This window comes from Microcaecilia unicolor, chromosome 6 (genome assembly GCF_901765095.1).
Source record: "Microcaecilia unicolor chromosome 6, aMicUni1.1, whole genome shotgun sequence".
In the NCBI taxonomy this organism is placed as follows: Eukaryota; Metazoa; Chordata; class Amphibia; order Gymnophiona; family Siphonopidae; genus Microcaecilia; species Microcaecilia unicolor.
The window spans coordinates 120,718,600-120,732,662 of record NC_044036.1 but is presented as its reverse complement, the minus strand read 5'-3'; the positions used below and the strand labels follow the sequence as shown (position 1 = coordinate 120,732,662).

Genomic DNA, 14,063 nt, shown 5'->3' with positions numbered 1-14,063 from the left:
CATACCAGAGGCCGTCCGAACTGCATGGGCGGCTGACGTCAGAAGGGCGGATATCGGGGGATGGGCGCCTAAGGCGGGAAAGGCCGCTGACGCCCCAGCGGAGGAAAAACTGGCTAAATCAGCAAAGTCCGGAAGGGCGCCCAAAAAGGGCTTCTCTGCCTCCGATCCCCGCGCCTCCCCACTAGCCGCGCGATCGCGGTCCGGGGAGCGCTTTTACCATCCAACGCCATGAGCCATGAGGGAAACGTTCGGGGAACCCCCTGCCCGCTAGGAAAAGGTAAAATTACCTGCTTCTTGCTCCAAGCTGCAACGAATTGTGTCCCAGTGAGCAGCTGCAAGTAAAATCTTTTCTGCTTCAAGATGGTTATGGTTTTTTTTTTGTTTGTTTTTTTTAACGGAGCCAGCGGGAGGGGGGAGAAAAGGAGGGACCTGGCAGGGCCGTGCCAAGGGTCTCTGGTGCCCCCCTGCAGACTTATCAGTTGGTGCCCCCCCCCCCCTTCATTAGATGTTGCTCTCCAGAGAAAGCACTGCCTTTATAAAGAGGCTTTTCAGTGGGACTTAGCCTATTAAAAACTATTAGCATAATTAGGAATGGCCAGCCCTTGTAACTGCAGAGACGTAAGCTTTGATTATGCATGTTCCTGTCTTTGTTACAGTGGGGGGGGGGGGGGGGGGTCTCTTCATCTCATTTACACAGTCTGACCTCCCTGGCTCACTGGGAGCCCAGTCTCTTGGAGACTGCTATACATTGCAAAATAAGATAGCAGATGTAAATTCTCAAAGTGGACATATTCCAAACACTAAAATGAAAATAAAACTATTTTTTCTACTTTTGTTGGCTGGTGACTTTCTTTTTCTGATCATGCTGGCTCAGTATCTGATTCTGTTGCTGGTATCTGTCCTCTTAACTCTGTTTCCAGGGCTTCCTTTCCACTGTATGTATCCCTCATTGATAAGTCTCTGACTCTAAAGTTTAGCAATTTCATTAAAGCAAATGTATTTTCAAATATCACAAACTCTCCCTATCCAAGCAGAATGTTTTATATAAAAACAAACACACAAAAAAAGCAATCAGATTTTTACTTACCAGCTATTCTACACTATACGTCAGCTAAACTTCCTCAGCCAATTAAATGGATTTTAGCTGTAGCTATGATAATTATGTACACATCATTGCAGTCATGCCCTCGTCTCAGTGTACATGCTCAAAAAACAAAAACTTTGAACCACTTACAGATAACAATTACACTATTTATTTTTGATTTCTCCCCAGTTTCACTTGCACACCTGCCTCCAAACCTGTTCTCTTTAATTTGAATGTTGTTCCAGCTCACCCTGAATGAAAGTTATTCACACACCAAGGCCATAAATAGCTGCTGGTTGTACTCTTTGAAGCAGCTTTAGCAGAGCAGCATGTCTGCTGGGCTACCTTCACTTCCTGATGCGGGAAGGGCAGGGGAGAGAGGAGAATCACAACTTCAGGTAAAAGATTTTGCAAGTGAGTGGCGCCCTCTAGAGGTCGGCGCCCCCCTGCATTGCTTACCTCGCTTACCGTGTCAGCACGGCCCTGGGAACTGGCACCACCAGGTTTGCACTTGCTCGCGAAGAGCCCTCAACCCCAGGTACTCAACAAAGCCTAAGTAAATAGGTGTGGAGACCAAGCCAGAGCTGCTGCATGTGACCACACACCTGCTAGATAGACAGAATACTGAGGATTTCCTGGTAGCACATGACCACATATAGAGAGGCAAAAGATTGCTCTCTATCCCCACCTGCTGGCAGATGGACACAACCCACCAGTCTATGGTTTGATCTGCTTGATGATATGGAACAATCCTTACTGTGTGACTTGATGCTTGTGACCCCACACAGCAGCAATGGAGAACTTTGATGATTACTCAAATGTGCATAGACCGTTTCAGGTTAAGGACTCTTCACATACTACAGGTCAGCAATTCCAAGCTATTTGGGAACCTTTTGGGGGGACCCCGACATCAAAAGCCCACAGCTATCTGCTAAATATTTGACTTCCTAGATCTGATAGACCTGGGTGGGGAGAATGGGGCAGGGGAGGGGGTTATAAGAATGCAAAGATTTTGGTGAAAGATGACACCCGGTTATTATTTGCCTTTTTTTTGTTTCACAATAAAAAGATTGAAACATAAAATAAATATATACATAAATTGCCCATTCATGTGGTGGCATAGGAAAATGTAAAGACTCCACCAGCCCGAATTGGAGAACCCTTTGACCCTCTTCCCCCAGGGGGGGATCTCAATGCCCCAATGGCTCTGTAGACCAGACCCTACACTGGGCTACAGGAATGAATCCTTCCTCCTAACCAAAGCCCTATCCCTTCAAACATGTATTGAGGGTCCAGTCATCCTCCATAAGAGATCTGGGGAAGAATGATGCAGGAATTATCCCAAATTGCTCCTGCCCCATCAGACTGATGGCTGCAAAATGGTACTGCTGACCGTATCAGTGGTCTTGAAGAACTATCACTAAGGGGTCAGACTGCTAAAAAAGGAATTTATAATGGCAGGAGTGAAAGGGTATCATTCCTATGCCAAGCTCTCCACCAGAATCTTGTGCTAAGTCAGGGTATAATGAGGGGGGAGTCTACCAGATCCTCAACACTAATGTTTTAAGGGGCAGGGTTTTGAGGAGGAGGGGAGATTTCACACCAGTAGCCACATGGCAGGGCCACGGAGGGGAGGCATCAGGCTCACTGGGCCACCAGGGCATTGAGGTTACCCTAGTGAATGGGGCTGGGGGGGGGGGACTCCAGTTCTGGCCAGTGGGCTCTTTATAATTCTTTCCATGCTACTGCAAAAAAGTGCTTTTTTGCCATTTGGGGAAAAAAATAAAGCTCTTGAGCTGTAGTTAATTTTCTTAGTGAGAACAGGCCCAAACAAAGCCTTTTCTTTTACATTTTTATGCATGAGCTGCTTTGCATGATTTTGCATCATAGCAGTTCTTTAAGGCTAAATTTGCATAAATTCTGTACAATGGTTTACTACTACAAAGTATATCTTTGCAAACTAACTTTGCAAAAGTGCATTTCATGTAAAAAAACAAACAAACAAACAAACAAAAAAAGCCTGAACTTTTGCTTATTGTGCATTTCCAGACACATGACGCTACTTTACACATGTGAAGGGCAAGTCTATAAACTAAACTAGGTGCTCACACTATAGGGCATGCTCACTGCGCACATAAATTGTGATAAACACAGGACATGCCCTACCCTGAGGAGGCCACAAGAAGGTGCTTTCATGTTAAAAAGCCTGTAAATTCCAGAAACTGGTCACTAGAGGGAGATCCAATGGGGACACCAGTGTAATGACTTGAAGGGTTAACTAAAGGGAGCTCCAGCAAAGGCCAGGAACATAGGGCTGAGGAGGACCCATAGCAGTGGATTCCCTTTAAGAAGGAAACAACCTGGAGAGGGTAATGGACCCTTTTGGAACCAGGAGGGGCCCAGAAGGGGTGTGGTGAGCTATTAGCAGCCCTATAAAAAGAACCTCCCCGGAGAAGGAAAAGGGACCTTTGAGGAGCATGAGAAGGAAGGACGCCTAAACGAAAGGGCAGATCAAGTCGGGTTGGAAACCCTGGGGCCTGGCTCCCGAAGGATCCCTATAAGACAGAAGAAAGTAATTACCTTGCTATTGGGATAATGAGAAGAGGGTACTTACCTTGTTATTGGGATAATGAGGATAATACTGTTCTGGAACTTTAAAGGAAGAAACAATGGAGAAAATGAAATAAGAATTGGACTAACAGCCGTGGGGTGGAGGACAGGACTGTAAAGTTAAAGTGAGAGTTGAAAGTCCTGTACAGGGGAGGTGGCTGTTCTAAACTGAGACCCAGGTCCCATATTAAGTGGGCTCAGTTGACAAGTGAATAGAGAAACTGTTTGCTGAAAGAAGAATTCCCTGCTTAAGTGAGCAGGGAATGCTAAGAGAACTATAATTTGCCTAAGAGGTCGTTAATTTGCATATCCTGCTGAATCCTAATAGTAAAGTGGTGTCCCCCAGAAAAGGTGCCAGAAGGTCGTAACACAAGTAAATGGAAACTGCAACCTGTTATCAAGGGACTCTCACAAGGATGGGGTCAAGAACAGGAGGGCTGATAACTGAGGAGCAGTGACCCTAAGTTTAAAGTGGAGCCCAAACATTGAGAATGAGATTACAGCTGCTACAGGTGAGAATTGTCTCTGAGACTTTCTTAGAGGCAAAGCTCTTGTGAACTCTGGTGGTGAGCTTGTAATACAAGACAGGAACCACAAGGGGGCCTCAGCACATAAGGTATCCCAGGGGAAACGTGCTGACAAGTAAACTGGCCACTGGTCCAAGGAGAACCAGAGAACTCACAGTAAAATCCAGAATGGAATGAAAAGGATAGTTAGTATCCTAAAAGAGTCTCCAGGGAGAGTGGAGATTATATGGAGTGGGCCCTGGACTATGAGGGGCTCATCACAAAACATTCAGAATAATAGAACATGCATGCAAGGTGTGCACTTAGGCAGCATATTGACACATACAAAAGTAAGCACTATTCTATAAATAATAAATACATAGATCCTACTTATACATATAACTTGCATAACTTTTATGGCTGGTGTAAATGCAAGCACCCAAATGTTAGATGTACTGATATTGGGTTACACTAGTACTCTATAAGGGAACCTAGGCGTTTAGTACATAAGTACACAAGTATTGCTATACTGGGACAGACCGAAGGTCCATCAAGCCCAGCATCCTGTTTCCAACAGTGGTCAATACAGGTCACAAACACCTGGCAAGGTCCAAAAACAGTACATTTTATGCTGCTTATTCTAGAAATATCACAAAACCACTGACAGAGTGTGTTGAACGAGTTAGCTATATAGAAAGACTATATAGATTAACTATGTGAGGTAGAGTCTCATATTCCTGACAGGTTGGTGAGCTGGGGTGTAAGAGCTCACCAACCTGCATAAGATAAGTGTCGTGTGTATAACCTAGAAACAACGAGAGTGGTCAAGATATATACACTATTCAAAATAGAATATAGTGGTAATAGAATTTGGTTATAAGGTGGTGGGGGATGAGTCCAGTGGCGTAGCTACGTGGGGCCTGAGGGGGCCGGGGCCCCCGCAGATTCACCCCAGGACCCCCCTCCCGGCGAACCCGCCCCCGCCTACCTTTACTTTTGCTGGCGGGGGATCCCATTCCCCGCCAGCCGACGTCTTTTCAGTCCTTCCTGCACTTCAATTTGTTTGCTGACGTCCTGCACGTAATTATACGTGCAGGACGTCAGACTCAGAGAACAGTTCTGTTCTCTGAGTCTGACGTCCTGCACGTACAACGTGCAGGACGTCAGCAAACAAATTGAAGAGCGGGAAGCGACTAAGAAGAAGACGTCGGCTGGCGGGGAGTGGGATCCCCCGCCAGCAAAAGTAAAGGTAGGTTGCAGCGGCGGCGGGTTCGCGGCGGGAGGGGGGGCGGCAATGTCGGCGGTGGGGGGGGCGGCGCCGGGGGGAGGGCTAAAATGTGCCCCCTCCCCCTGGGCTCGGACCCCTCTCCCACGGAAGGCTGGCTACGCCCCTGGATGAGTCTATGATTAAATAATGTACACGAGCAAGTGATTCACCCTAGAGTGAAATGAGAACAGCAGTGTCAGGAATATGAGACTCTACCTCACATAGTTAATCTATATAGTCTTTCTATATAGCTAACTCGTTCAACACACTCTGTCAGTGGTTTTGTGATGTGGACTGAGTGAGGCCAAAGAGCGTTTGGCAGTATTCTAGAAATAAGCAGTGGATTTTCCCCAAGTCCATTTTAATAATGGTCTATGGACTTTTCCTTTAGGAAGCCATCCAAACTTTTTTTTAAACCCTGCTTAAGCTACCTGATTTTACTACATTCTCTGGTAACGAGTCCAGAGTTTAATTACACATTGAGTGAAGAAATATTTTCTCCAATTCGTTTTAAATGTAATACTTTGTAGATTCATTGCGTTCCCTCCAGTCCTAGTATTTTTGGAAAGAGTAAAAAGCGATTCACATCTACCTGTTCCACTCCACTAATTATTTTATAGACCTCTATCATATCTCCCCTCAATCATCTTTCTACAAGCTGAAGAGCCCTAGCCGCTTTAGCTTTTCCTCATAAGGAAGTCGTTCCATCCCTGTTATCATTTTCATCGCCTTTCTCTGTACCTTTTCTAATTCCACTATATCTTTGTTGAGATATGGTAATCAGAATTACACACAATATTCAAGGTGCGGTCGCACCATGGAGTGATACAAAGGCATTAAAGCATCTTCATTTTTGTTTTCCATTCCTTTCCTAATAATACCTAATATTCTATTTGCTTTCTTAGCCACCACCGCACACTGAGCAGAGGGTTTCAATGTATCATCAACGATGACACCTAGATCCCTTTCCTGGTCAGTGACTCCTAATGTGAAACTTAGCATTATGTAACTGTAATTCGGGTTCCTCTTTCCCACATGCATCACTTCGCACTTTTTCACATTAAACGTCATCTGCCATTTAGATGCCCAGTCTCGTAAGGTCCTCTTGTAATTTTTCACAATCCTCTTGTGATTTTAACAACTTTGAATAACTTTTTGTAGTCAGCAAATTTAATTACCTCACTAGTTACTCCCATCTCTAGATCATTTATAAATGTTAAAAAGCAGCGGTCCCAGCACAGACCTCTGGGGAACCCCACTATACTCATCTCCATTGAAAACACTGACCATTTAACCCTACTCTCTGTTTTCTATCTTTTAACCAGTTTTTAATCCACAATAGGACACTACCTCCTATCCCATGACTCTCCAATTTCCTTTGGAGTCTTTCATGAGGTACTTTGTCAAACGCCTTTTGAAAATCCAGATACACAATATCGACCGGCTCACGTTTATCCACATGTTTTTCACCCCATTACAGAATTGGCTTCTACTGCCTGCCCTCAGGAAGCCTTTATGGAGACACCCAGTTATAGAATTGCTCCCAAATTCCATATTGCGAAGTCACTTTACACTTTAGGACCTAGGCACCTGTAATTTGTGTTAATAAATAGGTTTTTGCTGCTAAGACACACTTTCTGGATTCTATTGCCTTTATTAAAAGGTTAGCTGATAGAATGTTATAACCTCAGAAGCTTCCAAATGGATGGAAGATACAAGAAATAAGCCTTCTTTTTTGTCTTGGTATCTTTGTTGCTATGAGTCGAAACTAGAGGGCAACCAAAACTGGGGGGGTTTGTTTCAGCTGAAACAGAATCTGAGGCCAAAATCTGTTGCAGACTTTCAACTGATACCGGGTGGAATGCACCCCCCCCCCCCCCCATGACAAAAAGTGGACTGCTTGGCCCCCTGGGCCCCCACCCCCCTGCCTACTTTAGAAGCCCTGATGATCTAGTGGTCTCATTAGGACAGGAGCAATCTCCAGTTGCTCCTGCCCATGCCAGTTCCAATCCCAAAATGGCTGCCATGAGACTGCTATGGGAGGCCCCTGCAACCATTTTGACTGTGGAACTTGCATGGGCAGGTGCAAGTGGAGATTGCTCCCGCCCCAATGAGACCACTAGACCACCAGGGCTTCTAAGGATGGCCTACAGGTGGTGGCATTCAGTCCGGGGGCCAGAGACGATTCAGTTTTAGCTGAAAATGAACCAGCAATTTTGGCCGAAACTATAACATGACAATCTGGATTTCAGGCCAGTTTCAGTGGCAAAGCCACAGCCAAAACTGAAATTCGGTCAGCCCCTATAAGAAAAAAATGGCTAGAAACCTGCTGTGACTTTGAACTGTCAAAGCTCATACTGCACAAGAGTTAGAAATGAAATGTGAAAATCTCTCACCCTGTTAAGATTCCTTCTATCTTGCCCATGTATTTAGCTTTTCTCTATTAATCTCAAATATGGGTCTTCTGGGGATCTACTAGAGAAGGTAGTAGGCTGCATTATTAGTGAGAGGAATCATTGCTAGAAGGGGGTTGTTTATGAAAGCTAAGCATGAGTTATCTGCAGCAGGGCCCATAGGAATACAATGGAACCTGCTGCAAATTGAGGTAAGCTTTAGTAAACAACCCCTTATATTTAAGAAGTGACATCTAAAAAAAATCTGAAGAGAGGTACAGCTCCTGAGAAGTGTAAGCATTTACATTATGAGGATAGCTAGATAATTTTCTTCAATCAAGTTTCATTTTGGAATACAGAAAATAAAAATCCCTCTTTTTTTTTTTTGCAATAGACATTTACAAAGATCGAGTTAATCTTCTTACATCTCCTTCAGAACTGCTTGAAGAGGATGTCCTTCTTTTTTTATGAGAATTCCCCTTTTTTTCCTTCTTTGATTTTTTCTTGGACATTTTGAAAAATGTCAGTTGCCCACAAAAGCTGCAAAGCAATAATTGAAACATTAAGCCACACACAGAACACAGTGCTTGGATTTAGTGTCACAATGAAAATAAAAAAAAAAACAAAAAACAAAAACCCTAAGCAGTCCTTTTACTCAGCTGCACTAAGAAATGGGTTTAGTGCACCCTTACCGGATCTTTCCTGCTTGCTAAGCCCAGTTCTAGCACAGTTAATATAAAAGCCTTTTTTCAATTTGTTTCATTAATAGACATGCACTGTTAGCATTAGTACGTATCCATTAAAGAATTACTGTGGAAGCACTTACCGCCACCTATTTAGGTGGAGATAAAGGGCTCTCATGTTAATTGTGTGCTAACCACCCACTCTCCTTCCCTGACACACCCTCTCCAAAATAATTTACAAAAAAAATAATTACTTTGCATTAACACACAATGACAAAACTAACACAGAACGATTTAGTACGTCCTGTGTTAGGCAATTTTTTTGCATTAAGCATGCGTTAGCGCCAGTGGCGTACCTAGCATATGTGACACCCGGGGCTGATCATTTTTAACACCCCCCTCTCTATATGAAAAAATTATTTTTTATAATAATCCACGAGTCACACAACAAGGGTATACCTAGGAAAAGGCAACATCTTAAACATTGCAGTGAGCACTAGAACATCAATACACTCACTGCAAAACTAAACAAGACATTAGTAAAAATGATCCTGCCAACACAAAACCATGTCTTTTTTACATAGAACACAGACACATCCTCGCCAAGTATAGAACAAGTAACCACAAACTAAAAACAGAAATATGTAGACAAAAATTAAACAACCCCCAATAAGTCAGATTCTGCATGCAATTCAACACCACAGAAACAGTGATGCATGTCGCCTAGTACTGTGCAATATAAAGACAGCAGGTGTAAATTTGAAAAAACTGACAAATACCAATCACCATTTTACAAATTAACAAACAGAAATAAAACAAAAAAATGGAAAATAAGATGATACCATTTTATTGGACTAATACATTTTTTTCAATTAGCTTTCAGAGGCCAACACCTCCTTCCTCAGGTCAGTATGTTACGGTATCCTGTCCTGAGCTGAGGATGGGGTTTTGGTCTCCGAAAGTTAGTCAAAAATGTATTAAAATTAGTCTAACAGAAAAATCACAGGCTCATTTTCTATTTCTCACCACAACTACAATACTACTTTATCTTAAAGCAAAAAAATAAAATAATAATAAATCTTTTTCTACCTTTGTTGTCTCTGGTTTCTGCTTTCCTCATCTTCTCTTCACTCTCTCCCTTCCATCCAGCATGTGCTCCCTCTCTCTCCCCCTCCCTTCTATCCAGCATTTGCCCATTTTCTCTGCCCCACCCAGTGTCTGCCCTTTCTCTCTCCCTTCCATGCAGCATTTGCCTGCTTTCTCTGCCCCTTCCATTCACTGTTGCACTCTCTTCCATTCTGTCTGCCCTGTCCCCCTTTCCACTGGTGTCTGCCTGCTTTCTCTGCCCCTTCCATCCAGCATGTGCCCCCTCTGTCCTTTTTACATGATGCAGTCCAACATCCCCCCCCCCTCCATCTTTCTCTCTCCTCTCCCCATCCATCTTCTGCTTTCCAGTATGTATCTCCTGTATATTTTACTTTTCTCCTTCCTTCGTGGTATCACTTTCCCTCCCTCTGAAGTCTGGAATCACTCTCTGCCTCTCCACCCCCTCTTCCCCTTCGGTCTAACGTTGCTTTTCCTGCTCTGTCCACCCTCCTTTTCCCTTCCCTTGAGGTCTGCCTTTACTCTCCCTCCTCTCTCCACCCCTTTGGACTGGCATCGCGTGATCTTCTTCCTCTCTCCACCCCCTTTTCCCTGCAGTCTGGCTGACATCGCGACGCTCTCTTCCACGGTCCACCTCGGCTCTCTCCACAACTACCCCGCTCTGCAGGCCTCCAAGCTTTTTAGCCCCACTGACAAACAGCATCAGCGATGTTAAGAGCTGCCTTTAGCCTGCCCCGGAAGCTTTCTCTGTACAGCTTCCCGCGTAGGAGGGACGTTGTACAGAGGAGGCTTCCGGGGCTGGCCAAAGGCAGCGCTCATGTCGCTGATGCACGCTGCCGAAGTTCTCAGAGTTTAAAGGCCTGCAGAGTGAGGGTGGAGAGAGGAAGGAGAGCATACAATACATCGGAGTAATCGGAGAGGGGCAGCGCTTGGACGGAACCCTTATTTATCGCAGCAGCAGCACCACCACAGTACATCCCAGCAGCATAAGCACCGCATCACTCGGAGGAGGAGGGGGAAGATGCCTTTGGCTGCCGCAGCACCCCCTTACGACTTGCACCTGGGGCGGACCGCCCCCACCCTTGGTACGCCACTGGTTAGCGCTTAATGTAGGTTAGTAAAAGGGCCCCTAAAAAGAATTTTTTAAAAAATTCTGTGGTCATTCTATGAACTGACAAGGACCACTTTAGCCAGGTTTTGTGGCACTGATCAACATTAGAATATGCAAAAATTAACATTTTGCAATTATATTCAGCCAAACATTTAACAGAAGAATTTCTGTATGAATGGCTGAAAATGGCAGTTACATAGTTTGATAAGATGTTTAAAAAAAAAAAAAGAGAGAAATTGCAAGAGCAAAAAATGTAAAATTCCAACCTTTTCACCTCTTTTGACAGGTGATAAAGTTTTGCTGAAGCAGATGTCATCTACGGTGGCTTACCTTGATCCATCCTTAAATGGTTACAGTCTGTGCAGAAAACCACTGTTCGTTTTTTTTTGTAGGGCCAAACACTGGGATTACCCCACTTTTTCATAGGTAGGCTTCCTGTCCAAGCCCTTATTCAATTTAAAATTCTAGTGCTAACCTTTAAAAGGCCCTTCATGAAGGTACCCCAGACTACTTAGCACATTGCACTATTCCCTATATTCTTGCTCAGCTGCTTCGATCTATTAATGATCACAAACTGATTCCATCACCTATTTGTGCTCGTTGGGAATCTACAAGGCCCTGTGCCTTCTTTTTTTCTGGCACCTTATCATTGGAACAATTTACCTCTAGACTTACAGTTGGAATCTTCACTAAAAAATTTAAAGAAAAAATGAAAGACTTTTAATATGGGCTCGTTGTCAAGCACTATGGCAGCGGCAGTCAGCTACTGTTTTGTAGAGTCTTATGTACAACTAGTAAATCAGGTCCATTTCTGACACAAATGAAATGGGCGCTAGCAAGGTTTTCCTCGGAGTGTGTATGTTTGACAGAGTGTGTGTGAGAGTTACTGTGTGAATGTGTGTGTGTGACATAGAGAGTGAGTGTGGGTGCGAGTGTGTGTGTGAGATAGAGAGTGTGGTTGAGACAGAGTGTGAGAGTATGTGTGCGTTACACAGACTCTCTGTGAGACTGCTGCCTGGTGGATTTTTTCTGCCCTCTGCTCTGTGGTTTCTCCCTTCGGATGTCTTCTCTCTTTCAGGCATTTGAGTGTTTTTTTTATTTCTGTCCCAAGGTTCTATTATCTTCTCTGTTGCTTCTGTGACTGTTTCTCTACTTCAGGTATCCTGTATGTCTGCTTTGTAGTACGATGTCGTAACCTTTTGCCGTCTGCTCTGCGTCTTCTACTGTCCTCTGAGCTGCTGTGTTCTTTCAAGGTTTCCTCTGATCTCGTCTCCCCCACTCTGGGATCTTTCCTGCTCTTTCTGAAATGCAGTTTGAAGGTAGAAACAATGCTGGAATCCAGTGTGACAGTGTGAGTTGAGTTTGCTTCTTATAGGAGCCTGTAGTACTGTTCTGTGCTGTAAGCATAGTTTGAATTGCAGTGCAAAGTGCCTGTCTGCGTCTGTGTTTCATTAAAAACCCTGCTGTTCAAAAGCATGCACTTTCCACATAGACGTCTAATCTCTGCCCCTCTGAACTATACCAGCTCTGGCTCTTGTTTTCAGCGGTGGCAACATGGGGTGGGGGGGGGGGGAATGGTGGCGATCCTGGGGAGGGAGGGGCGGGACAGGGCGCGAGGAACTTAGCCAGCTGGCTGTTCAGATCAGCTGGGCTCTGAGGGCAGGGCTATGAGAGCGAGTGCGATTCCTGTGGTTTGTCTCTTCTCTTGACGTCGTGTTAGCTGTGCTCCAAGGGCAGGAGGGCTCAGAGGGCGGGGCTATGAGAGCGAGTGCGATGCCTGTGTTTGTTTCCTTCTCTTGATGTTGCGTTAGCTGTGCTCCGAGGGCAGGGCTATGACAGCAAGTGCGATTCCTGTGGATCGTGTTGCTTTCTTGTGGTTGGTTAGTGTCGCTGGTGACGTACCAGGAAGTGCCGACGTCATTTCATCACACGGAGAGCACGAATGGCTCATGGTTTAAGTGCCACGGAGTCAGCTTCAGAACGTTGGAGGTGCTTTTTATTATATAGGATTTTTGTTTTTAATAGTTCTCTTGTTTTCATTAATGGTTAGGTATGATGTGTTCTGTCCTATCTTATTTTGGCATTCCTTTCTTTGTTTTAATTTTTTTTTTTTTTTGTAAATCGCTTAGATTTGGGTTTGTCCATGAGTTGGCAAGTGATCAAATTTGTGAGTAAACATAACCAGGTAAAGTTTAAATTTTTGTGTCACCACTGCCCTTTATCAAATGTACTATAGCTAATACCTTCTTAAAAATAAAAATTATGCAATGCAATTTCAGCTTGGGTCATGTCTTTCTACTAATGAACCAGTGCTTTACAACAGGTAAACAGAAGACAAAGAAACATAATTATATAATATAATATATCAACAATTATGAGATTCAAAGAAATTGGGCTTATAAAAAGAAAAGAAAAAAAAGTGCAGAGAGTCTACCAGCTTCAATTGTAAAAACGCCATCATTCTTTCACATTGAAAGTTTAGAATATGTTTTGTAAATCACCGGGGGGGGGGGGGGGGGGGGGGGGGTCTTTTTACTAAAGCTTAGCTTGAGTTATCTGCAGCAGGGCCCATTTTATTCCTATCAGTGCCTTTCAAAAATCTTCAGACCCTTGTATTTAATTTTTGGTGTTACAATTCAAAATACTTTAAAGTAGGCATTAGATTCAGGGGTCTTTTACTAAAGCTTATCACGGTATCTGCTGCAGGGCCCATTTTATTCCTATGGGCCCTGCAGCAGATACCGTGATAAGCTTTAGTAAAAGACCCCTGAATCTAATGCCTACTGTAAAGTATTTTGAATTGTAACACCAAAAATTAAATACAAGGGTCTGAAGATTTTTGAAAGGCACTGATTTTGTAATGAGATTACAACTATACTGAAAGCCCACTTTTCACTCATGCTAACTACCCACCAGCATAAGTGTTACAGTTTATTATTATTTTACCAGCTGCTCTGTCTATTAATTCAAAGAAGCACCACAGAAATTTATTGTATACTTAACAAAATCTTTAGTAATAATGTTATAGATATGTTTCCGTAAGAGAAGGGTAATATAGTATCGACTCTAATTCCCAAAGGAACGTCCACTAAATTAAATGAAGTTAGCAATTATAGACCAGTGGCATAAATACTTTTGCTAGTAAAAGTCAAGGGAAGCATACTATTGCAGCTCACTGAATACTTAACACTATATATGTTTTGAATGATACTCAGACAAGCTTTAGAAGTAACTTGAGCACCAAAACAGGAGTGACCACTTTAACATCAAGAAATTAGTGCTGGTAAAAAAAACCTACTACTTCT

At 43.7% G+C, this 14,063-nt stretch overlaps 1 protein-coding gene across 1 annotated transcript in view; it reads right to left on the bottom strand.

Moving 5' to 3' along the window:
* The window catches only part of SWT1 (SWT1 RNA endoribonuclease homolog), a 391,485-nt gene that overhangs the window by 351,577 nt on the left and 25,845 nt on the right, over positions 1-14,063 (bottom strand). Inside the window, exon 4 of the mRNA XM_030205715.1 lies at positions 8,286-8,400. Coding sequence (XP_030061575.1) covers positions 8,286-8,400 — 115 coding nt within the window. The remainder of the gene's footprint in view (positions 1-8,285; positions 8,401-14,063) is intronic.